The 27,354-nt window shown below is 35.7% G+C and overlaps 1 protein-coding gene across 2 annotated transcripts in view; it reads left to right on the forward strand.

Annotated features, from left to right (window-relative positions):
- The first annotated feature begins 8,410 nt into the window (after window positions 1-8,410).
- Window positions 8,411-27,354, forward strand: part of LOC135087962 (tyrosine-protein kinase transmembrane receptor Ror-like) — a 42,540-nt gene continuing 23,596 nt past the window's right edge. For both annotated transcript variants that reach the window (XM_063982828.1, XM_063982829.1), the window contains exon 1: window positions 8,411-8,645. In XM_063982828.1, coding sequence (XP_063838898.1) covers window positions 8,583-8,645 — 63 coding nt within the window. In that variant the 5' untranslated portion in view covers window positions 8,411-8,582. The remainder of the gene's footprint in view (window positions 8,646-27,354) is intronic.

A 27,354-nucleotide genomic window follows, 5' to 3' on the forward strand; every position in this document is an offset into this window, starting at 1 on the left:
CAGATAGCATAATGCAAAAATGAGATTATAATTAGTGTGTGAACATAAAAAATGATATTTCTCATAAAAAATATTTTATAGTACGCAATTTACTTACCTACAAAACCGTTCGTGCTTAGAATATTTTAATCTATGAGATGGTTCTGCCAAAGACCATTTGGCTGCTTTGAAGTAACTCGGTCGTGGATCGCGCCAAAAATTGATCGATGATTCCACGGTTGTTGATGCTACGTGCCAAGGACTTTGTCTTTGATGGTATCTGCAGTGAATTCGCGAAGGCATTTACACTACACGTCCTTATTTTACCAGCGTTTTTCCAATAACTTTTCTCTTTTGTAGTACTTTTTGCTGGCTTTTCTATTCTTTTCTATTGAGACATAGCTTGGGATCTATTCTCTTCCTGTTTGCTTCTAGCTTGGGATCATCGCATAAAGAGGCCCGTAAGCCTTTTTATGGCAAGAGTGATCAGCCACTTTAACGGATGTGCACGTACCTACTTATTCACTACCTACTAAACTACTGCTACATTACTTAATAAAATAATGATATTTTCAGAAAGGATTAAACAAAAGAAAATTCGGTAAATTATTTTCTCTCTTCTGAATGGTCCGATAATTTTCAAACTGTAGGTACAGATTTTCCGGCTTCCAAAACTTTATCACATCAGTTATCGGTTATGGACATGATCGAAGAGCAACAGTTTAGGAACTATGACGCAAATGATGTCAAAAAAAGGATAACGGACCATTCGCGGGGACATTGTGTCGACCACACACGACGTTATTGACGTACGCGTATTAATTTCGTGAACAATTAACTATTATTTCAATAAAGTGCCAAGTTAAAAGTTAAAAGCATAGTGTTGTAGATTTCCGATTACTGTAATCATCCACTATTAAAAAAGAGAGTTAAGTTACTTAGGACCTTCATTACATTATGTGTGACAGCTACCCCTAAAGTAAATTAGTGTCACTAATGATAATGTTTTTGTGTTACGGAGCCCCGTTAACACAAACTTAAGTATGTTAATAATGAGTGTCATTAACTGATGGTATTTGACTAGTAATTCGTGCAATCATATCTAAGATACCGTTACGGTTTTAAAACTGTTTTTCAATGCACTTTTTAACGTGTGAAATAAATACAGTACTTGAGTAATAAAGAGTTTGAGTCTAGTTAGACTAGATAGGTATAAGTAGGAAATACTAAGTATATTGCCTCAAATATAATATTCGAACCCTAGACTCTGTAGGTAACTAGCTTGACCACCAGGTAGAAATAAATAAAGGAGTTTTATTTTATAAGGCAAAGAAGCTAGAATTTCAACTCCATATATTTCACACTTAGCCTACACGAGCTTTTAAAAGAACATAATCTGCAAGGCTAATGGGGACTTAAAACAATAAATTACCATCTTAAAAGAATCTTTAAATCTTGACTTGGCGAAAGGTGAAAATAATTCTTTTTAAGCTATTCACACTCCATAATACTAAGAGTAATAGCGTAGGTTTATAGATAGAGCCTGGAAGACCTAGTATGGATAGTTATTAATCTGTACACTTAATGAATCTTACCTGCTTTCGAATTAGTACGAAAGATAGATAAAAACTAGTAATAAAAATCTCGGTTTGCGGTTATAGACATGTTCATGATTTCTTAATACGATTTTAAACCAAATATGTACCACATGCGATGCAATTTTGTACTCTGTATTTGGTAGCGATAGAAACGGTAACTTTACTAGGTATGTATAAAAACCTATCTGGCCAAAGTTCAATTATAAATCAGTGGTCAAGTAGGCAACCGGACCAAAATAGATCTACTATTAAATATTACATCCTTTTATGTACAGGAATTATAGCAAATGAATTCTTTCAATAACAAATACTACATTATACTAACTCGTGCATAACGGTTTGCAGAAATTGAAACGATTTAATGCATAAAATTGACTCCACTCATATTCTCTGTGATTCACTATTTGCAATTGTAGAGCTTTCAATGGAAAAGCTCGTAATGATTGCAAAAAAAAAACTTCTTACTATTAAATTCGACGGAATCACTGACATGAAAAGACTGTTAGGCTCCTCAAATCGAATTTTGAGTTAAAAGAACCTATATTATGGAAGATATAAGATATAATAAAACTAAGGAGTAGTACCACAGGCAGTACCTAGCTACGTTATACAGACTGATTTAAATAGGCTTTAGCTTTTGCCAATATTTTTACGTCTTAAGGAAAATGGATAAGTAATCACAACACCAACTTAATATTCCTTAACAGTAATCTAGTTCCCTAGTCAACTGCCAAAGAGCTACCAAATAAATCAACTTGAATGATAGTCGAAAGTCGTTGTTAGAAAGGACGCGTTACTATGCGATCCGCATGCACACTACTGTTGCACCGTAATATTTTAATTGACGCACGATGCGTTGACACGGTGTGTATAACGAATTGTGTGAACCACGCCGAATTAGATATCAGGTGGATAACCCACCTTATACATACTTACATGTAATTGACAACGAGTAGGTATCAACCGCACATCAAAATAAATATGTAGTAAGAGCGACAACGATAGCTGCAAAAATGCTCACAAGTAATGATTAATTTTTAAAAATATAAACTAAAATAATAAATTAAACAAAGGCTATTATACATAGATAATACAAATTCAAATATAGAGGCAGAGGTGGCTGCATTTTCCCTTCGTACTAATTTTCACATAAATAATGTAGAGCCAGACTTTTACTTATCCGGATTCTAGAGCTTTGATGATTGAAAATGATAACATTAAAAAAGAGTTTTAGATAATTCAGGGAAAATATTTTCTTACATGTAATTGATACTTACATGTAATTGACAACGAGTAGGTATCAACCGCACATCAAAATAAATATGTAGTAAGAGCGACAACGATAGCTGCAAAAATGCTCACAAGTAATGATTAATTTTTAAAAATATAAACTAAAATAATAAATTATACATAGATAATACAAATTCAAATATAGAGGCAGAGGTGGCTGCATTTTCCCTTCGTACTAATTTTCACATAAATAATGTAGAGCCAGACTTTTACTTATCCGGATTCTAGAGCTTTGATGATTGAAAATGATAACATTAAAAAAGAGTTTTAGATAATTCAGGGAAAATATTTTCTTTAGCATGGGGTTCGGACATTCAAATATACAATCAGACTAATAACCTGTGCATAGATAGGTACTACCCAATAAAATTTTATGTAATATCTAACATTTGTAATCTAGGCACATTAAGTTACTTTAGACCTCAATTGACCACTTTAAATTACGTACTAGGTATTTGCCTTATTTGAAACGACCGCAGACAACAATGTGTAGGCCTACATTACGAATTCTTCGGCTGAACTGCCGCCCTTATTTACACAAAGGACAACAAAGGTTAATATCTTCATTGTCCTTAACATCTATTTTCAGAATTAAATGAGATTTAACTTAATTGCGTTAAGAATAAATAGGAATACTGCTGTAATGTAATGCCATGATTAGAATGTCCGTGTCCATCAATTAAAAACTCGTTGGGTTGTCGTTATCGAGGCTAGATTATCTATTTTTAAGAGGTTTATCAAGGTTTTACAATGAAAGGAATGGAAGAGAGAATAGGAAATCTGATTATTTGATAGGTACGTATGCAGAAAGCCTCATTTTCACTTCTCTTTAGTCTGAACTTTACTTCAGTAGAAACAACAACACCTGTCACGGATGCAAGCGATATTATTTATACTACTATAGCTATAGTACTTTTAACTTGCTGGTAAAACTATGATTATGGAGATTAAAATGAATCAAGTTAAAGAAATAAAGATCTACTTTATTTTTTTCTTTAAAGTAAGTACGATGCATTCAAAGAGCTTTGTGTAGTTTGCTATTACAGGATGTTTATTTTTAATTGGATTATAATGAAGGGCACCGCACTCTGCAGTGAATGGGCCAAGCTGATTGGCAATTTCTTCGCCATTCGACGTGCATATTATAGTGAATAGTGATGGATTCAATAGACTCGATAAAGTCGCGCTTCGTCTCGGTGGGCAACAGCTAGTGATGTGGTAGGCTTGTAATTAAATTAATTCGTTCGTTCGTTCGTTTCAGTCGAAAGACGTCCACTGCTGGACAAATGCCACCCCCAAGGATTTCCACAAAGACCGGTCCTGCACCGCTCGCATCCAGGCACCTCCCGCGACCTGGGAGGCCTGCCCACGCTACGTCTTCCGGCTCGTGGTCGCCACTCAAGAACTTTCCTGCCCCGGCGGCCATCAGCTCTACGAGCTATGGCCCCGCCCACTGCCACTTGATTTTAGCGACTCTGCGGGCTATGTCAGTCACTCTGGTTCTCCTACGGATCTCTTCATTTCTGATTCGATCACGCAGGGAAAAATTAACTAACCATATTTTAATATGATATTTAGCTGGTGAAAGTCGCGAGAAGTACAGGTACAGGACCGCTCGTGGAATTCCCTGGGGGATTCCTCTCGGCTTTTGTATAGCAATGGATGGACGAATATGGAGATATTCTGCGGTTTTGAGTAAGGTAAAGCTCTATAGTTATTGTTGTTCTATCCTGGAGACATTAACAGAGCCAAAACACAGATGTTCTTTAATTGAACACCGTTTGCTATAGCGTAAACACGATAGGCGTGTGCAACGTGCGTGCTGTGCTTATACCTCAACTAAGGTAGAGTCAGTTTACTTCAAAACAAATTCACTTAATTCCTTCGTCAGTTTTCAAGGTCCCAACACTGTTATCGACACAGATACCATAACTTTATGATATGACGGTAAATACTAAATAATGAATCGTTTGCGCATTGACTGACAAGGTAATGGGCGACAACGATCGTGGTGGTCGACATCCTCCAATTATTCACTAATCAGTTCTACGTCACCATTTTCAATAACTTATTCAACCTTGACTCTAATTAGGGGACTAGTAACTATTATATCTGTGCCAGGGGGTTGTATTTTTGGTCAAAACAAATTATAATTTGAAACCGAATGCTGTTAAATGAAATTAGTAATCATTAATAATCATTATAACTGTGTTCGGAAAGTAAATAAGCAAATGCACAAGTAAGCGACAAAATAGATAAAGCGTTAGTTGGGCATAAAAAGCTGAATTATTTAGTAAACTGCTCACTGATTTATTTATAAACCAATCACTGCGCATTCATCATTATTTTCATTGAATATCAGTGTTCATTTGTGTTAATCTGGATCGCTCTATAACACGCAAAGCTTTAACAAATGGATACAAAGAGTATTTTTTTAATATTTCATAACTTTGCTACACAACTTAGATGTGTATCTACTTACCTACGTAAAAACCTTGGGAATTACGAATGGTTTAGTATAATTTATTTAAGCATAATTTTAGTGAAATGGTATCAAAGCACTTTTATCTTAGATTCAAAGAAATAAGAGAAAACGTGAATATCTACAACATGTATTTAGTCAAAAGATTACTTGGTTTCATCAGTATACAAAATGTACTTACCATATTTAATTAACCATCTAACTAAAACGGTATAAATTCGTCTAAATCACTGATGCACACAGAATTCAAAACTACGCTCTAAAAGGCAAACTCAGTGACAAGTAGTGAAACGAAATAGACGCAAGCTTCGTATAATTTCAGCATATTTGGAAAAGAGCTTTGATATAGTCACAAAAGGTCGTGCTTTGACTGAAAACGAAAAAGCTCATAGACGGAGAAGCTTGGTGCGGTTTTTTTAAGGCTCCGTGTCATATGCTAGAGAGCTTCATTCCAACTTAGAAATAGATTAAAATCTGTGATTTGTCTAAAATTGAAATTCAACTTGAATCTACACTTGTGTTTGAATCAAGTTTTGAGAGTCGTTTCATATTACGTGCCTAAAATTACATAGAGCTTTCAAATTATAACATTAATTAACAGGTACGTGACCAGTTTAACACTCCACGTAGAGCTCTACCTCAATCCTATATCAAAGCTTAATTTATTTATGTGTTTGTAATTCAGGATTCTTGGTGTCAATCGCAATCAGAAGCTCTATTAGTAACTTTATACGTCTTACGAAGCGAATCTATGAACTAATTATTAAATGAAACATCAAAACAATATTTTGTTTTGATGAGTGAGGTGGATGAATAGAAGGCACCTAGAGGTCTGTATTATTGTTCTCAAATGCAAATATATAACTTACAAAATACTTCCTATACATCTCACAGCAAGTCTGACCCACTACCTCTCCCGTATATCACCCAAACAGGATTGAGAAGTGCAATTTGTATGCGGTGTCGATGTGCCGCGACATTTATCGGGGCAGGTTGCTATTAGCTTTTAGCAACCGCTTAACCATTACCATTCCTAACCAATTGAACGACGCTGTTTACTTAGTCATACTTACTCACATAGGTACATAAACTTGTGATACAATTAGTGAGATTCAACTCGTACCGTCACATTGCTTTTAGTGCAAACATTCGAAACGAGATGTTTTTATGTAAAGTGTACTCAAGATAAGAATATAATCGGTGTGGTTATTGCACATGAGTAAGGAAACGGAATCTTACTCATGTTATTGGTCGGTTACATTCAGAAATTTCTACATAAATAGTATCAATTTAGAGGTTACCTCTGACCACATACTTAGAGTTACTTCATCATAATCATTTCAGACATAGGACGTCCACTGCTGAACATAGGCCTCCCCCAATGACTTCCACAATGACCGGTTGGCAGCGGTCTGCATCCAGCGCCTTCCCGCTACCTTTATGAGGTCGTCGGTCCACCTTGTGGGTGGACGTCCTACGCTGCGCTTTCCGTTACGAGCCCTCCACTCCAGAACCTTGCTGCCGCATCGGCCGTCAGTTCTGCCCTACCCATTGACTTCAACTAGAGTTACTTTTCGCTGAAGAATCGTCGCGTGAAAGAATCGTGTCTTTTGTACTGGTATTTTGCACTTTTACTGTTATTTAATATTGAATGGCGTCTGTCTGCATATGTTTTGAAATCAAGATTATAATCCCCACCGTTAAACTCCCCAAATTAGGTATGAAGATTGCCTAATTAGGACTGAGTTACACGTGTTAGCGGTCAACATAGTGTTTGAGTTACATCTTATAAAGAACACTAACATTGCAACTAAATGTTATTAAGATTTGTATGGCTGCTACATAACCGAATCAAACTTAAAGTTCTGAAGCACAACTAGCAACTTAATTAACTTTGAAACCCTTATTCGTGTCTTTGAAAGTTGATACTTAGTTAGTTCTTTAGAAACTAATTTAATTTAGTTACTATTCAAAATATTTCTGATACTCTCGTGCATTTCGCTCTGCTAATAGTTTTTCTACACAAAATTCTTCGATGAAGACGCTTCTATTAACTTTCATCTTCTTAAAATATATTTTCGTATTTTATTTTGACCTTATAGTTACTAAACATTATTTACAATAAGGTATCCCTTTATAGGGTAAATAAGGTATCCTGGAATTTAAATCTGTAGTTTGGCCAAAATCTATTTTGAGACCCCGAAATCCCATCCAAAGGGTGTGACGGTTCGCTTATATGTATATTTTAATGAAAAATTTTTTGCCTCCCCAAAGGATTTTCACAGCGACCGGTGCGCACTCCCCGCATCCAGGTTATGAAATAAAAATACTTATTGGGACTGAAATAAAAATGTATGCCAAACTGATTCGAATTTAGTCACATTCTGTTGTTACCTACTCTATAAGTAAAGTATCTTTTCCATCATCGTAAAGACAAACCCAAATAAGTAGTAAAAGCACAAATGTTTTGAACATTCTGTTTGTATTTTTATGATAAAAGTTTTATCTCTCACCCAAATTCCCGCAGGTCACTATGAAGATAAACTTTACCAAGTAGCAACTTTATTGTCTGTTGACATCACTTTACATGAAGCTTAAAGTTTTTGTGTAAAGCTTTTACATCCTACTTGTAAATCTTGCTAATTAAAGCAAGACATTGGTAGTTACAACATAATTAAGTATTTCTTTATTATTTTAATGTCATGTAATTTGGTACATAACGCGACCTTAATGCCATGAGGCTCTGCCATCGGTACGACACGATTAATCTGCCACTATCATCGAAAGTAACAGATAGGATCAAAACAAAGTGCCTAAGTGAATATTACGTCTATTTGCTTGCATAAAATGTTTATAAACTTTATCATCAAACCAACTCATCTTCTTCGTGATGCCTCACTCCTCTAAGTACACAAACAACTTGTAATGCTTTTCTAAAATTTGTAATGCAAAAAACTGATTACCAAACTGTCAATCGCAGTTTGTGATTAGTGCGTAGTGTATTAATTAGGGGGCTGATGGGCCGGGATCGTGGGGCGGGCGGCAGCGCGATCACTCACTCCAAGCCCCGACCGCGGCGCGACTCGACGCGCGTGCCCTCACTCTACGCGGGAAACGATGCAAACTTCGAGTGATCACCGATCTCGGATCCCGTCTGTTTTGTGCCAGTGTCAACAATATGAGTGCTCAGTGAATATTGTTCAGTGAAATGTACTTTTAAAGGATTTTTCAAAATGGGGACTATCAAAAAAAGGAATCACTCCCAAGCGACGGAAAAGCCGAAAGGAAAACTTAGGGTGAGTTGCGATGTAAATATTGGCTGACGGTCTGCAATAGGCATCCAACCACGCCTTTATTTGAATCTGTTTAGATTTTTTTCTCGTCTGTGTTAGTACGGTGTTTATTGTGTCGTTTATTTTACTGCTTTTTGTTTCGTTTTAAAACTTTTTTAAAGTTTTGACATTGCCTAAATGTACCTACTTGTAGCCTAGATATTTTCTATGATCATAAGTACTTATTCCAACTATGTATTATTATTTTAACTCTAATCAAAACAACAACAACCTAATGTTATTAAGCCTAGACGATTATGACATGGTCATGACACGCTCACAGTGCTATTTTCTAAGATGTTGTTCTTGGATGAGCCAATGTTAGTTTTAATTGACTTTTCACGGCACTCACTTTAATCCATGTCAAACGCCTGCGCCGGATCATAACGTCTGACACTAGGGTGCAATCCTAAACCTTAAAATAAGCGGAACCACTTAGAATGCTGGCAGGTAAAAAAAGTAAAAAAACATGTTAGGGCCATTTAATATTTTAATAACCTAATAGAAAAAATAAATTATTTTCAACCGACTTCAAAAAAAGGAGGAGGTTCTCAATTCGACCCGTATGTTTTTTTTCTATGTTTGTTACGCGATAACTCCGCCAATTATGAACCGATTTGAACAAATCTTTTTTCGGCGTATAGGTAATACCTCAAGGGTGGTCCCATTTAAATTTAATAATAAAAAAAACAACCCCCAAGGGTGGAAAATTGGGGATGAACTTTTTTATACGCAATATCTCCGCCGATTATAAACCAATTTGAACGATTATTTTTTTGTTGAATAGGTATTATCAAAAGGGTGGTTTCATGCGAATTTGAAGAAAATATTTCACCCCCAAGGGTGGAAAATTGGGGATGAACTTTTTTATACGCAACTTTTTTAATTTTTAGTTTTTTTTTGTGTTCACGCATTTGAAGTCGGTTTTATTTTTTTTTAAAAGTTAATTATATTCAAGCGAAAAGTTGTACGTAGTGTCTAAAAGAGCAAAAAATATATTTTGGTGAATATAATAACTTTTTATTTGCTTTAAATGTGATATAAAATAACACAATCAGTTTACTCTCCTAATCACTTTATGTAACTTATTGAAAAAAAAAACTGTTTTATCGTTGATAAAATTAATAAAACGCTAATGCTACGTGCCTATTAGTGCCTTAACTACTTCGATTTCAAATCACTTTAAAATTTTCATAACTTTGTGTTATTATCTTATGTAAGTAGTTATCAGATCTGAAGTACTTATACTTACCAATTTAATTCTTCAAAAACCTTGACCTTTCAAAGTAGGTGAAGTACCTAGGTAGTAACCTCTACAAATAATTTAATAAATTATGCTTCAAAATTATTTTTGATGGTAATGCATCCAATAGGTAAAACCAAACAAATAAATCGCATATAATTTTCAGTTATTTGTATCATTGATCTTTCGTAGCATTGGACCTCGTAGTCTTTTATGTTACGATATTATTATACTTACAACAAATAAATAGTCTTAAGCTCCACTGATTGGATTAATATTGACAATAATACAAATATTATGATTGTACACCCAATTTCTTCTAGGGATAAGATTATGGTTATTTGCAATCGTCGTAATAATGCCTGAGGGGAGGTCGTTGTTTTCAGCACGTTGTTTACCAGGACCGGATAGAAAGATTAGTATTAGTATCGCTAAATCATGATAAGGGTCTTAATTTATATTAGTTAAATTATTGAGGTTTTTGTGTACAGGGTGGAAAAGATAAGTGATCTCACTCGATTACTATACAAGATATCGAAAAACTGTTTAATACTGGTCCTGAAAGCGAGGTCTATAAAATGGTACCAATAAATAGGTTACAGAATAAACTGGAACTAGAATCTATCCGAAAATTCAATGTTTCCAGCTTCCATGCATTTTACCTAAGTTAATATAAAGCTTTAAATAATAGATTGCCTAAGGTGGGGCTGTATTTCTGTATTTTATTATAATGTTTTGGATTTAAAAACTAAGTATTGCGAAAGCAAGTTTTTGTGTAATTCTATTTCAATATGGTTACAATAGATATTATTTTTTCATCCGTGTGTAAAATAAACATAAATCCATACTTATCTAAATAAATATTCAATACTGCGAGTAGAATCTTTATGTTCTAGTAATTATTAGTAATTATAATTTTAAAACATGTTTTATATAAACCGTAAACATAAGGTTTTATGATCATGTGTAATTATCCAGTGACTAGAATATTTTGCACCCAACTATTAATTTTATTTGATTATTTCTGCAACCAGCACTTAAGACTGGGCTCATATTTAGATAATTAGTGGGTTTCGCTCTGTCGTAGCCGAGATCTCAATATGTTGACAAATATTAAAATAATTAACATACTACTGTTACCTAAACTATTATTAAGTTCAATTTTCATTCAAGCAGGTAGTTGCGGTAAAATTGCATTTAAATTTTCAAATTGACTTAACGACCCACTAACTCAAATAAAGCTTAAACTTGTTGGCAAGCAAAGTGCATAATAAGTATTTCCCCATGGAAAAGCCTTGAAATAGGATTAATCTTACTGAAAGGAACTATTCCCACCTCTCGTTCCCACCTCTATAACTTCTGCTTAACCGGGATCTACAGCTTGGCCGCTAAAGTCCCAAACTAATACAAGCTATTGTTGTGACTAGATAACAGTTACGGTTGTGAATTAAGGCCCGATAGCAAAAAAAATTCTTAAATTGTTATCATACAGCTTTGATTAAATCGTTATAATCTGATAATACAATCAAATAAAGCCTAGAAGTATTCTGAGGTTCAGTAAACCCTTATTAAATTCACGTCACGCGTGGGCCTCATGCTAACGACACAAAATACTGTTCAAAGAGTTGGTAATTAGGGCCTACAGGACGACGGCCGACAACATTAAATAGATAGATAACTTTTCCTTTGACACACTAATCAAATACTCCAGTACGGCTAGCACGAAAATCTTTCGAGTTCAAATCGTTTGCGTACTCAAATCGCCATCATAAGATTTAGTACGAAAACTACAACAGCACCCTTGTGGACGTGTCGTAAAGTGAACTTAGTGTAAGAAATGGTTGCACGAAACTTATTTTGAGAATCAAAATTGTCACGTTATCGTTTAATTCGAAGGTTGAGTATCGAATACGCAAACGATTCGAAGACGAAAGTTGTTCATGCTAGAGGTACAGGACGGTTAATTGACGTAAACAAATGCCTGCAACTCTACTCATGTGAAAATTTGACTCAAAGTAAATATTTATCCGATAGGCAATTAGATATCTAATGATTTTCAATGCATTAAAAAAAAGGTTAACTGGCAGAGAATGCCCAATGGCTTTAAGTTCGCCTTATATACCAGACATCAAAAATAAATAAAAGAAGACAGCATAGCTATCGAATCTCTACTATAACGCGTATATAAGAAAACTCTAGATTTTTACATGAAATAGGCCATAATATCCATTGTCATCATATTTTACAACATACAAAACTGACGATCACGGGAAATATATGAGCATTTAATATAAGTAAACAATAAGGTTGTCAGAGGATGCCCTCAAGGAGGCGTCCTATCGCCACTACTATGGAACATGGTAGTGGACAGTCTGTTAAGGAAACTAAATGACAGAGGGTACACGGCCATTGGATATGCAGATGACATCACCATACTGTTAAACGGAGGGGCTGAAAACGTGCTATGTGAAATAATGCGTTCAGCCCTGAACATTGTTGAAAACTGGTGCAGCGACCACCAGTTGTCAGTAAACCCAAACAAAACTGAACTAATCCTTTTCACTAACAAAAGGAAACTACCAGAGCTCCAGCTACCAGAACTCTTTAAAACAAAACTCTCCCTCTCAACACAAGTGAAGTATCTGGGCATCACCTTTGACCACAAATTGAACTGGGCGAGTCACATTGAAAACAAGACAAAGAAAGCCTGTATAGCATTTTATCAGTGTAAAAGACTCATTGGTAGCAGATGGGGTCTTAACCCAAAGATAACACTTTGGCTCTACACATCAGTTATCAGGCCCTCTGTCACTTACGGATCAGTTGTCTGGTGGCCCAGAACAAAACTATCCACAGTAAGATCAAAACTCCAAAGCCTGCAACGTCTAGCAAGCATAGCGGCCACCGGTTGCATGAGAACCACACCATCAGCATCACTTGAGTACCTTCTGAATCTTAGACCCTTAGATCTCATCATTCAGGAGGAAGCGCAAGCAGCCGCTCTAAGACTTAAAGGAAACGGCCTATGGAAGCAAAACAAGGAGACAGGACACTCTGCGATCCTGCAGAAAACCATAAAAGAAATACCTCTCACTGAGGCACCAATCGATAGGATACCCTGTGAACACATTTTCGACCGAAGATATGATATCCAACTTACAGCGGAGACGCGAGATTACTCTGGAATCAATGAAGTTAGGATATACACGGACGGCTCCAAAACTCAAACGGGTACAGGAGCTGGTGTCTTCTCGAATGATCTTAATATAAGAATATCAACAACTTTAGATAAACACAATACAATTTTCCAAGCAGAATGCATTGGAATCACCAAAGCAGCACAGGCGGTAACAGCCAGAGACATCCGAGGTCTAAATATAAGAATTATCTCGGATAGTGCATCCGTACTGCAAGCGCTACAAAGCAACACAATAACAACGGCCCTTATATTGGAATGCCATGAAGCGCTCCAAGACATTGCAGCTGTAAATGGAGTTACCCTACAATGGATCAAAGGGCACAGTAACTCGTTAGGCAACGACGCAGCGGATGAACTGGCAAAAAGAGGTTCGGACACAACAGTATTTGGCCCGGAACCAATACTGCCGATACCACAAGCACAGATCAGGAACTGGCTGCGTTCCAAAACAGAAGAAAAACACCACACAGAATGGAAAAATAGCGAAGGATGCAGGCAAACAAAAGATGCGGTTCCGGACGTATCGAAAAAGTTCTCCCGCAGCCTCATCAGACTAAACAGGGACAGCATCCGCAAGGTTTTAAGTGTCATAACAGGACACTGTATGCTAAACAAGCACCTATACAACATAGGTGTCACAGACAGCCCACTGTGCAGGGGGTGCATGGAGGCAGAGGAAACACCGCAGCATGTGCTCATGGAGTGCAGTAGCGTGGAAGAACAACGGGCTCAATTTCTTCGATCACCGTCGTCGCTACAGGAAGCTTGCAGCAGCCTGGACGGGCTGCTCGCCTTCTGGGGGGATCTGGGGTGGTTGGAGTAGGAAGATAAACCACAAATCGCGCACAATGGCCCTATCATGAGGCTAAGTGCGGTATTCGATTGCCCTGCAAAACTAACTAACTAACTAACTAAGTAAACAATAATATGATGTAACTATGTCACAAAAAATTTGTAGAGCTATTTCACTATCACTTTTGGCTATATAAAACAAGTAGGTAAGTAAGTTATAAAATAAATGGAAAATCCTAATATAAACATAACATGATAACTAAAACTCCGATGTGCAATGCCTTTACTTTAGGTAGCTGAATATTACTTCATTTACGACAATTTTATTAGTTAATAACTATTTTATTACTACTGTATTAGTACTTGTGTAGAAAAGGTATTAGATTAAGCTGAATATCGCACTACCATATGCACGCACACTATTTCACAACTAAGAACTAAAGTGCGTTAATGTACTACATCGTCTTTACGAGTATAATATGAGGAAAATTTTAACTAATTCTTACTAATAAAACTATGGATGAAAGTCTCATGTTACTCATATTATATTTTTTTATAATATGAGTAACATTAGACGTTAGTAAAGTTATATTTTTAACTGCTTCAAAGCATTCATATTACCATCTTCGATAGGTCAAGTAAACAAAAAAAAACAAAAAAATAAGTACACTAATTACATTGTGTTCATCACACTTACTTAAATCTGCATTAAGCGAGATTCGAATCCGCAACCGCATGGCATTCAGTCTAGTCCACATGCGGCCATTACACCCATAAAGGTGGATAGCTAGAGCATTTTCACAAGCATTTCTATGTAATGTTCTTACGAATGGAACAATGCAGGTAGAAACTCACTTTCCAAAGCACGTTTAATTCATGAAAGGATGATACACTAGAACTAGAATATCTTACAGAGCGGCTTGTTATTCTGTTACAAGTTCAGACCTACCTAAATGCTCTAGCCTATCCTATACTCACCTTAAAAGCTTGATTGTTCGATAAAACTCGACTGTTTTGTAATTTGTGTTTTGTTAATCTTAAATCTTCATAACTTCACAAATTGAAGCTTCCAACACAAAATTAATCCATAAATCCTCTCAAGGATAATAACAACAATCACAAATTGTACTGAGATACTAAATGATAGATGAGGTTCTTGGTTTTAACGATTAGATCAGGGAAGACCAACCCACTGGTTCTTTCTAGTCTTATAGAGGAATACTAATAAATAATATTCTAAATTGAAAAAAAAAACGTTGATTAAGAGTCACTGACTTAATCAAAAACAATCTGTAGGTATCTGTTGACTTCGAAAAGTTGTCAAATGTTTTAACGTAAGTATTTACTAAAAGGCCTAAAAGTTCTTCATTTCGCAATTCTGTCGACACCTGTTAATTTAGTGGCAAATACATCAAGCTGCAAACAGTGCTAAATAATTAACAGCCTGTCCACAAATACATAACTCCAAGGTAGGTAAATTATGTATGTCGTAACTTATGGAGATACCTTTGTACATGTGCGAGAGCCGCCATAAAAGATATTTAAATTCCTATAAGGCAGAATGCATGCAACCAAAACGTCCGATATTGTATTTTAACGCATAAAAATAAGGTTTTATTCGTGCCATGCGTAAATGGTTGCTTTCGAACAATATTATATTTACCTAAATTACAATAAGTATTTCTCGTCGCAGAAACAAACTTGGTAACTTCAATAACATTACTTATCTCATTACGTTCATTAGCAATAAGTAGATAAGTAATTTTTGACGGTTATTTATTAATGTAAACAACTATGAGAAAGTAAAACTAATTTGTCACTTTAATATAATTTGATTGGAAATAAAATAAATAAGCAATTTGGACCGAAATTCCCATCGTCTACTTCAGTAAATGTTAATGTTAGTATCAGTTAACGAGCTGTCTCGAAGTAACTGTAGCGAGTACGTTATCTTTAAGTTTGGTTATTGCTTATTACCAACAATGTTATCGACCTCTGCCCCTTATATCGGCAAATATAATGAATTGGAATAACATTCGTAACGCAACCGTTGCCAGATATGACCTAACAACGTGATTAAAGAACGCCGACTAAAGTTCCTTCCCAGTTTCCAATAATACTTAGAACTGAGAGCGAAACATTACAAAAATAATCCTGCCAAATATTGTTTATCGCAGTGTGTTTTTACAATTTTCTGTAATCGGTTCCCCGAAACTCAAAGACGTCAATAAATTGTGGAAATGTATTCTAAAATAAAATTACCGGAAACGTTTTTTAAACCGCCAGTAAGTGTTGTTTAAGATCTGCCTTTAAGTGACAGTTAAATAATACTATTGCAATGCTATAGGCAAAAGCGTAAAATAAGTTTTATTAAATTAATTTAATTTAATCCTAAATTGATTTAATTTCCATAAGGGTTTCATCCTCTATTCAACCCCTAGGAAGTTATTGGATTTTCGGTCGTTCAATTGAATCCACTTCAACTTGGCATTATTACATGTCGGATCCTATTAATTACCGTCTAGTACAGTAGTAGGCCCTGAAAAAAAAGTGGTGTGTAATAAATAATCATTTTTATACCATTCGGTCTTCTTAGATAGTGATGATGAATGATAAGATAAAATAATGATTTTACGGACTCTACAAACAATGTAGGGTACACTATCGTCTAAAACGTTTACCATTATGAAAAGTTCATGTTTAACTAATAAAATACAATTAAGTAAGTATCTACTAATTATGGAAATTCCTAAACAACAAATGGTACACATGCAAAGCCATATTGCGGTCAGAGCGCGGTTCTATTAATTGGAGTTGATGTGGATGCGATTGCTGACGTTGGAATGACGTGCAGTGATGATCTTGACATGCAAACATCTAGGAGTATCATTGGAGAGCATGTGAAGGTCTTATTAATAGAATTTTTCTTCATAAACGATAGAATGACTAGGTACGACTACAACGTAGTCATACCCCCGGTTTTTGAAATGTCGCAAGTGAAACTGGGCCAAAAACGTTTTTATGACCGTAATCTTCTAATTCAAAACCAACAAGCAGTTTCATGAGCCAACTCCGTGGTCTAGTCAAAGATTTTCACTCTCCGGATTCGGTAGCGCCAGGTTTTATTCCCAGAAGGAGGAGCGATACCTATTCAAATGCAGGCAAGGATCCCCTCTGATGCAAAAGATGGACCTTGATAGGCGATTAGTACGAGTAAGTAGCGGGTAAGTCAACCGTAAAAGGGTCGTGTCCTGCTAACAGAGTGATGTTGTTTGAAGATAGAGCCTTCGTCACGTAGTAAAGTCTTACGGGGAGACCGAGAACGTTAACGACTGTGACCTAGGTCTTCTTGTAAGTAACATAAATCAACGTATTTTTGGTATGTCAGTAATCTTATTTATTTATTTATTTATTTTATAGAAACCAACAGCGATACATTGAAAATGTTAGTTATAAGATTTAGACTGATAGTATAGCCAATGAAAGGTTTCCCTTTTTATAAAAGTACATTGTTGTTGATATTTGATAGATTTATTATTTGATAGATAACTTCATCATCATCATCAAGATGCAAGGGCCTTTCTAATTAATTAGGGATGAGAAGGTTAGATGTTACTTTTGCCCTTAGTTGCCTTTTATGACTTCTACGAGGAGATCGGGGAATGATTTTGGTCAGTGCGTCCATTTTGGCAAATTGTGGAGTTTCAGTGTCGGTCTTTATCGTCAGACTCTAGTCTCCAAACTCTCACTTTTGCTTACGTTTTACCCAGTCCTGGGTCACCATTATAGTGATTTATCTGTCCCGTGGGGTCACCAACACAAAGTGTGCCTCCAGAAGAGCAGTCAACTGATTTGCAGACGCCCCACGCGCGGCCCCTCGCACAGTGTCCGGTCGGCGCTACTATCACTCCGCTTATTTTTAGATTGCTTCCTGTGCTCATCTGACAATGCACTATGACGCTTATCGATGCGATTGCTCATTAACCCTATTTTAAGCCTCTCAAGTTCTTCTTTTTGCTACGATCTAACATTGTAATGCCCATTCATTACTTTTGACCAAAATATTAGTTGAAGGGGAAATGGCGTGTCTCTAAATCTCGTTCTATTTAATAATTATAATGTCCATGCAAAATTAACCAAAATATTCGTTGACGCAATGGAGTGTCTTTAAATTAAAAAAAACTTTTGTAAAGTTAACAATAGAGGACGGTACCTATGTCATGTGAGCAAAGCTTCCCTGATGGAAATGTAATAAGCTTACGTTATCATTTTGCGCTTATCCCTTTCAGGTAAGCTTATTAAGTTTCTATTCTGTGCTTGGGCCATTACGAACTTTAAGCAGACTTACATGTTTTGTGTTCATGTCATCACTGACTTGTTGAAACGATACTGCAAAAAATATTGTCCTTTCTTAAGCAGTTAAAAGCTTCGACCAATCGAAGTCACAAAGTTGCGTATCGTTCATCAGGACACGAACGAACGGAAAAAAGTACGAAACGAAAAACAATAAATCGGTTTCAACGCGCAGTCGAAAGTCGGAATTCATTTTTATCTCGGTAAATCTCCGGCGAGTTTATCTGCCGATCAATTAATAACACGGACGAGGTGGTCCAAAGCCGTAAACAATCGAACGACAGATCGGCATTTCTAAATTAATGGCTTTCGCTGTGTAAAATTACTTACTCGAACCGCGCATTCTCACGGTTCACGAAATATTAATCTGGGAGCTTAAAATGACACTATTGAAAAGTCTTAACTATAAAGATGACTTTCAAAACTACTTAACCTATTCACAGGAGTTAACTACAGCAGGTAGGTGAACATACTACAGAGTAAAGTAGAATATTATTGAGTACAAAATTAATCACTTATTGGAACCAATTAACTAAGTTACATGTGCTTAATTGAAAATGTAATTCATTTCAAAAGCAATTAATTAATCCCAACACCGTCTGTACCTTAGCAACTTAGATCTTTAGGTCACATTGATGTTTTAACTTTTGGACTAACAGCGACCCATCCAACGAGTCACCTTGATTCTGTATTGTATGAATTTCAATAACGGATATCAGCAGTTTTGGTTTAGAAGTGTTAGAAACTGAAAAAAAACAAATGACATCACACAAAGACAAAAAGATACATAATAAACATAACCCTCTTTCTAGCGAACTCGGGTAAAAAGACTTTTAAATGGCACATAAAACTTTTGAACGAAGAAAAAGTACTTGCTTGCTGCGATTTTGAAGGTTGACTTTTCATACACATCATGAATCTGTTCGTATATGCTCAGTGAGGAACTGAAGAGATGGGCGGTCGGAGGCCTGATAGCGGGGTCACGTTCCAGAGATAACGGCTGATAAGAGCCGCGTCTTCGGCCCGATTGTCTTCCACGCTCGGCCCGTACGTTACTACAAACATGCGTTGACTCCGTGCACAAACATAGGTACACATGAGAATACTTAAGACCCCATTGTAATGCACACAGATCTCTAATTAATAAGAGCTTTTTATTAATTTATCGGCATATATGAAAGACAAACAAACGATTAAATGCGTCTACGTGCGTGAGTATGCGAACCACTTTTTTGATAAAATCAAAGTGGTAGGTACGCTTAATTGCTTTCGATACGTGGTGTAGCCCCCACCTCTATAAGGGGTCGTCCATTAATTACGTGAGACGTTTAGGAGGGGGAGGGGGTCAAGAAAAACCTCACTAAATCTCACGTAGGGGAGAGGGGGGTCTCGACAAATATCACGAAATTTTTTTCAGCAAGAAAAAGGGTCAAATTGCGAGAAAACTGGGTTATTTGAAATTAAAAAATATTTTATTAAGTAATTTTTTTATTCTAAGCCGTCTAAACAATAAAGAAATTAGAGAAATAAGTTTTTTTTATATTAAATCCTTATCGAAGAATAGACATTTACATTGCAAATATGTATTTTAAGAAATCTTACGTGAGATTGTGGGGAGGGGTAGGGGGTCTAGAAAAATCTCACTAAATCTCACCAAGGGGGGCGGGGGGTTGAAAAATTGCCAAAATTGTCACACGTAATTAATGGACGCCCCCTAAGCTATTAGGCAGTTGTGTACTGCAAGATTCGGAGTCTTGGGTTTTAATTCCCAGTCCCATCTAGATAAAGAATTGAAAAGATACTTACACTGAGTAGCTTTTTCCACTTTGGATATAGGACATGCATTCAACCTGTTTGTAGAAAATTAATATGGTCGCGTGCTTCGAAAGTCAACTTAATCCGCTGCCTATTGAGCCATGTCAGCAGCAATTTTGTTAAGCACAATCAATCGGGTAAAATACTGGCGCTATAAATCAACGAAACTTGTTTTTTAAAATGTAAATAATAATTAAGATGTCCATGTCGAAGATAAATACTGTCGTAGAGTCCCCAGTCGTGTTCCGTATAATAGCCCAATTATTCATCATAGAACAGGTTGCTAAGTGATTGCGAACATACTTCTTGTTACGGTAGAAATTTTTCAAACAGATAATATTGTATTAATTTGACCCCGAGGTCAGCTTGATTTATTGGAAGTAACCGTCTTCCCCAGTGGGGAATCGTACAGCATCTGTTCTGAGAATTCGTTAAAAATACAGAAATTGTTTGTAACTTTGTGGCTAAGATAAAGATGTGTTAATCATCCTAGTAGGTTATTATGCAAAGTTTAATATGGATCAGCATCAAATGTAGAGACGTTAGCACATGCAGAGTCAGCTTCGACAGTAGAGAGATATTCATTGAAAATTATGATAGAAAAAGTTATACATAATGAGAGTCAAACATTCCATTCGTTAGGCTTGTAATCGCCATAGTAAAACTGTCTTAGTTTGGGGTTAGTGAGAAAAAAGTAAACATAATTATTATCCACTTAGATCATGACTGTGTACAGTGTACATCAACCAACTGCGTACATACGAGTAAATAAGATTTTAGCATCATTTCATAAAAAGCTTAGGTTCACTTCAGAGCAACTTGGCTTGGTTAAAGAGACGTGCTTTTAAAATTTTTTTTTGCAATTTATTACTCGGGTTTGCTTTTACTGGATAGTCAAGGAAATAATTTACCCCAGGCGAAATAACCTGTGTGCATAACTCATGCCCTCAATTTTACTGGTTACGTTTAAATATTCAGAGGATAGCCTATTCTGAATAGGAGTATTGTCTGTTGTAGAGTCAGCGTCAAATAGTTCGTGACACCTAAAGTTTTTTTTATGTGACAGGAGGCAAACGAGCACAGCAGAAGGATCACCTGTGCTGTGTACCGAGTGTGAGTTTACATCAAACGCGCTCACTAGTGAGTGCGTTTAAAAAATGTATGAAAATTTTAGTTCTTGAACGTTTCTGTTAGGGACGCTGTACAATCCGTCATACATTAAATGTAATTTTTTGACGCACTCACTAGTGAGCGCGTTTGATGAAAACTCACACTCAGCCCTCTGATCGTAAGTGATTACCGTGTAAAGTGGCCAATAAGTTGACAACAGTCAACCTTATTGCAATTGTACAAAGACGTGTTGCAAACTTTTTGGTTACTTTGGGTGTCACGAACTATTTGACGCTGACTGTAGCAGACACCAATGTAGCTAAATATTGTGGCATCATAAATAGTTGTAATAAATGCTAATTTGCAGTAGTTATATTTGATCAGATATGCCGACTGTACCGAACAATAACACAGGTCAAGTGCGAGTTAGTCATGCTCGAGGTTTGTCCCCTCCTTTCCTCTCCTAAAAAATATAAGTGGGATCCAAAACAAACTTAACTTTTGATTTTAAGCACACGTTTTTCCTTATAAAATGTAAGTTTTTAAACATTAGGTTTTTACAAATTACAACATTCGGATTTATTCCTGCTTACGAGATCTTGATACTTACTAATTATTCATGATCTTAAGTCAAACAGCCCTATACATCTTTAAGTTTAATTTTCGAGTGTTTCAACCTTAAAACGGTATAGATAAACGTGCCGCCGAATTTTTATTGTGTTTACTTGGATACCTTGCAATATTCGTATTTTCAGGGTTCCGTACCCCAAAAGGATAAAAAATAGAATAATTTGGGGGTTTCTTATTAAAAGAAAAACCGAAAATTGATAATTTGTTGATTCACCACAAATAAAAACATTTAATTTTGCAATTACACACTTATTTGCAACACTAAGATCTGTCGATGTATTACAAGTTTGTACGGAACCCTCGCATTGTTTTGCTCCGTTTATTACCTCTACTCAGCTTGGGAAAATAAATCAATGTTACTTTTTTTTGCGATTAGTATTGAAACCTAAATAAAAACCTTTCAGCCCGCAAATAAAAATACAGTTTACTTACCTAATATCAGTGCTTTTAAATTTTTAATACTGTGATTTTCGTCCTTGCATGAAAATTCTATATCCCCCAAAATATTTCAGTGGATATTCCAACACGCAATTTTAAAACAGTGCAAGTTTTCACGTCGATTAAAACGCGTCATGCATGCGTTTTTAATTAAACGCCAGGGATGATATTTTTGGATTAAAAAGATACCTACTCAATTTGAAAAATGTTTTTGAGTAGGTATGTTATTCATTATCATTTTAAACAAAATAATTTCTTTAAATTCATTGATTGGTAAATTGGTATTAAAAAGGAACTTTAAGTTAATAAATCATTAAGGTCTGAAAATTGTTAATAACTTTAAAATCGGTAAATGCTTACCTACTCTCAATATTAATTAATGTTGACTTGGAACCTCATAATACTCGTATTTCATTGTCTAAGAAGATTAGAAGCCGATTTTGTCATTGAAAGTTATTCAGGTGACAGTAAATTTAATTAAGATAATTCTTAGTAATATTTAACTATTTCTGAGTAATGAAATCAGAAAGTTAAGTAAAAATCTAGAGAAAAACGTAATTTTATTTATTGATATTAGTTATCTTTCTTTGAAAATTTAATTTAAATGTAGGCGTCTACTGTGTCAATTAATCGATCCATATTTCTTATATTTTTATTTTCATAATGTGAACAGCATAAGCACAGCATAAAAGGTAATTTTTAAGTTGCCTTTGTGCAGGCCTCCAAGGTCACACTGATAGTCGCAGCAGAACTAACTATGTAGAGATGCGGGCAACGTAGGACCGATTCCGAGACCTCTCCGAGTGGACGTTCCTGTCGTTGAAACGAAGTACTTACGCCCGTATTCACAAACGATGCTCAGCAAGTCGAACGCAGAGCTCTGTGATTGGTTCGTGTGTCACCCTGTGCGTCCACGCGCACTGTGAGACCTCATAGTAATGTTTGTGAATACGGGCGTTAGCCCATCTGTTTCATATATTAGAATATATTTTAATTAGTAGGACTATGCTTTTTTCTGAAACTTAATTCAAAATGATGTCTTTATTCTCTACATCTGCATTTCGTCCCTCTCAAAGGATGTCCAACTTAATTTATTTATTCAAGCAAAAACTACTTTTGCTGCCCTACTAACAAGACTAAAAATGCTTGCAAATCGAATATGTAGATAGTACAAAATGAGTTTTTTTCTTGGTTTGTATCGCGCAGAAATAGCCAATATCGACGTCGGCGTTAAGTGCTAGACGACAGTCGAATAAACAGAGTGGCCGGCTCAAGGGCGTACGCGTTTTTCTATATTACAGTCTACAGATTCTAAGCGCGCACGCAGGGTTTGCACCAGACGTAATGGGAAAAACCTTATTCTTACACTGAACAACAACTTTTTACTACTATATTTTTTTTAGAGCTGTGTGCTTTCCGCATGGAAGAATAGGACTACTCCCGCCTTGTCTGTGCCATAACATAAAAGGCGACAAAGTGGCAAATAAGGAAAAATCAAGCCTCCCCATAATCCGTCTGGCCAGCGTAGGGAGTGTAGGTCAAATCCTCCATCTACCTCTGGTAAATTATTACTTCGTCAGTGGAGACTAAACGATGATGATGAATCGTTATCTAGTCAGTCTCTATTGCTCTACATCAGTTTCTTACTTTATTTAGATTTATTAAACGGGGATGATCTCAAATAAAAATATGGAAACAAACGATAATTCTGCAACACAAATGCAAGCCCTATCTTAGTAGTCTTCCTACGCACCTTTCGCTAATTCATACAGGCCTAGAGGTAACAATATTTCAAATGATTATCCCGCGGGCGTTCCAAAAGTGGCGCAGGCGCACCTTCACGCGCCATTACTCGCCGATGATTGGGGCGGGGCTAGATTTGTCATCGTTAATTTAAAATATTGTTTAAAATAATTTATCAATAATAATTAGTTATAATGTCTAGTCGTAGCTGTAGACTTTGTTTGTTTTGACAATAATTGATTTTGGCATAGCTATCTTTTGCAAACGATGCCATAATAAGTTGCGTAACAGAGATATTTTCTAAATACTTAATGGAGCTTTTCTTGTAGTTCTTTCTCTGGAGTTATTTCTTAATTACTTAGTTCTTTATCTTCTTCATTTGGTTTCTTTTTTCATTATTAAATACAGTTTTCTTGTATTAATTAATAAAATATTCATCGGAAACAAGATTTCAATTCCATCTCTCTGAAAAAAGTTCTCATGACACTCTTTTACTCTTTGCGATTCTCGAATCTGCCAATAACATACGTTTAACATTTTCAAAGTTAAACGGTATCTAAATTGATAAAGTTAGAATAACCTGAGCAGTCAAGCGTTTGGGGTGATTTAAAAATGTATGACTTTAAACTTTTACCTAAGCATCTTTTAACAAAAGCATATTGTGAAGAAAATTTTTGACTACAGAATAAGTAACTAACTTGAAAACTTACTACAAGTTTGAAACTGAATAAGGCAAGTGTTCAAGTAGGTAAACGTGGATGATCAGCAAAGATGTTCGTTTTGTTTTATCAAGAAATGGACTTTGAGAACATTGACTTAATTTTTTTTTAAAATCAACTCTTGTTACCAACATTTCGATGATTTAGAACGTAATTTCATTGTTAAATGCATTTTCAGCTTTTATACACCTACTTACCTATTGTTACTGAAATTATGTGCATATTAATTTTTAATCTTTTAAACAAACCTCGATTGTGTGTAACGGGTAAAAAAGTTTGCGAAGTATAAATTGAAATTCCACTATTTCACCCTGAGTATTGACCGCAATAAATTGTTTACATTTCAATAAATTGAAGCTGTTGTTTAAAATAGCAAAGAGCGATCTTGAAATAAAAGTGATCACATTAATCTGTTGCTTGCTATTTACACCTTCGTAAATTGGTTTATTCTTTAAATCCAAACATTTTTACGCTACACTGTTAAAATAAAAAATGGAATGGACATAAAGAAGCTGAAGCAGTGTTCTTCTTTGATAGAAATTAAATAGTTTCATGAAAATCACCATCTTCCATATCTGTTATGTGTTTTCGGGTTGAGAGTATACTTACATTTGGCCCTGTGTACAATCGTGATCTTCACAATATGTAGAGATTTTTTGCTTGCTAAAGTTTTATGCATTAGTAGAGCGCCTTTATTCCTGTCAGTTGTTTGAGACACTCTGCAGACTACACTATAGCATAATATCTCGTTTATCAACGTAAAATTAAGTATGATTGTATTTACCTATATGGCTTTAATACTACATATCGCTAACAATCGCTAACAATTGACTTTTAGCCTGTTTTTAGGCACTCTGCTCTCTTTTTTCAATTTAAATAAATTAATAAATCTTTGGACAATTTCACACAGCGCCAGCTAGCCCCAAAGTAAGCAACTTAATGCTTGTGTTATGGGTGCTAGCTTAACGGATATACTACTTATATACTTTATGTAGTTAGCTCGTATCACTCGGATCACGTAATACATTACAAGTTAATCTTGGTTTGAGTACATAATCAATCAGCGGGATAGAACACAGCCTTGCTTGATCTCTCAGAGATTGAAAGATTGGAAAAACTAAACGATTTTTGCACAACAACCCCGTTGTTTTTGTTGTCTGTTCACAAATTGAACATGAATATTCAGTGGATAACAGAAATTCGAAGAACAAATCACTTTTAATGTTAAATAAAGTACGCTTCAGAATATTCATTTTCTTCAGAAGAGAGCTAGCATCAAAAATATGCTTACTAATTTCCCTAATACATTAACTTTCCTGTCCCCGAAAATAGAATTAAAAAAATCTAGAATTCTAACTGAGCTATTCATTGAATTGCACTGCTTAATTGCCAGATAATATTACTTTTTGTTATTGGGAAATGAATGCGAAATACAAACAAGAATAACATTAACTACGAGAATAAGCTTTGCTTCTGACTAAAGTGTAATGTTTGGTTTTATATTTATAAACAAACACAATATTATTAGCCCGTAAGCGATATGTGCTAACTTGATTTACTTGGACTTATGGGAATCGAATATCCCATGTTAGGGCGTATTTTATTAGCTAATAGAGTTTCTGATAGCTTATTAGGAACATATCTTTAGGTTTTACAGACTTCAGATCTAGCAGAAAAAGTCACCAGTAAAAAGCACCCTCTATATTATGTCATAAAACTTTATGAAACTTTAAGAGGAGCCGATAGGCATGCCTGAAAAAATACAGTCACCAACACACCTAGCTGACCATGAAAATCGCGCTTTTTACACTCTCATACATTTGAAGCCAAAGTTGATCAAAACTTTTCCCAAGTAAAAAATCAAGTGCAACCTGTTTGTTCTAAATCTATTGGCATTGCACAAGAGTTGCAGTGCTAGTTCATTGCAATATCTAATTAAAGGTTCATTGTTGTGTGGGTATGTGGGCCGGGCCGTGCAAGTGGGACGTGGTTCCGAAGTCAGCGTGGCCCGAGGCCCAAATTGATTTCCGCAGTAGGTGCGTACGCGCATGTCAGTATCCCGCGGGTAATCCGTAATCCCAGGTACAGCTGACAGCGTGACAGCACATTCTGTGGCAAAATAGCTCCTATTATGGCTACATAAGATGCTATAAAATGTACCTTTGCCATCATCTCTACAATTTCGAAAAAAGTTTTAGGTTCAAGGTGCGATGTGTCATCATGCATCATCCTGAACAAAATATGGCTCGCAGACGCAGACTCTGGCGATAGAGCTTCGTGCTTGTTTATCAATCATTTATTCAGTGACACCAAGAATGTTAAACTAATCAAACCCTTTAGTTTCATGACTTTTACATACACGGACTCTACTATAAAAGGAAAAACAATTTATAGAATAACTGTTTAATTTAATAAGTAATAAATTAAATCCAAGTTTCCAAGTCAAAGTCCATACGAACGGAAACTATTCAAAACATAATTATGCTTCAATTGCAGCGATTACCTCGTGCTAGATGTAAGAATTTTCCTCTCTAGTGCATTGCCAACGTTTGGTCTGCGCATCGAATTCCAGCGCGTCCTCGCAGTCCGGCGCTTTCTCTGAGATAGCGCGAAAGCACCTAAAAGCCCTTA

The sequence above is a fragment of the Ostrinia nubilalis genome, chromosome 3 (genome assembly GCF_963855985.1).
Source record: "Ostrinia nubilalis chromosome 3, ilOstNubi1.1, whole genome shotgun sequence".
NCBI classification, from domain to species: domain Eukaryota; kingdom Metazoa; phylum Arthropoda; class Insecta; order Lepidoptera; family Crambidae; genus Ostrinia; species Ostrinia nubilalis.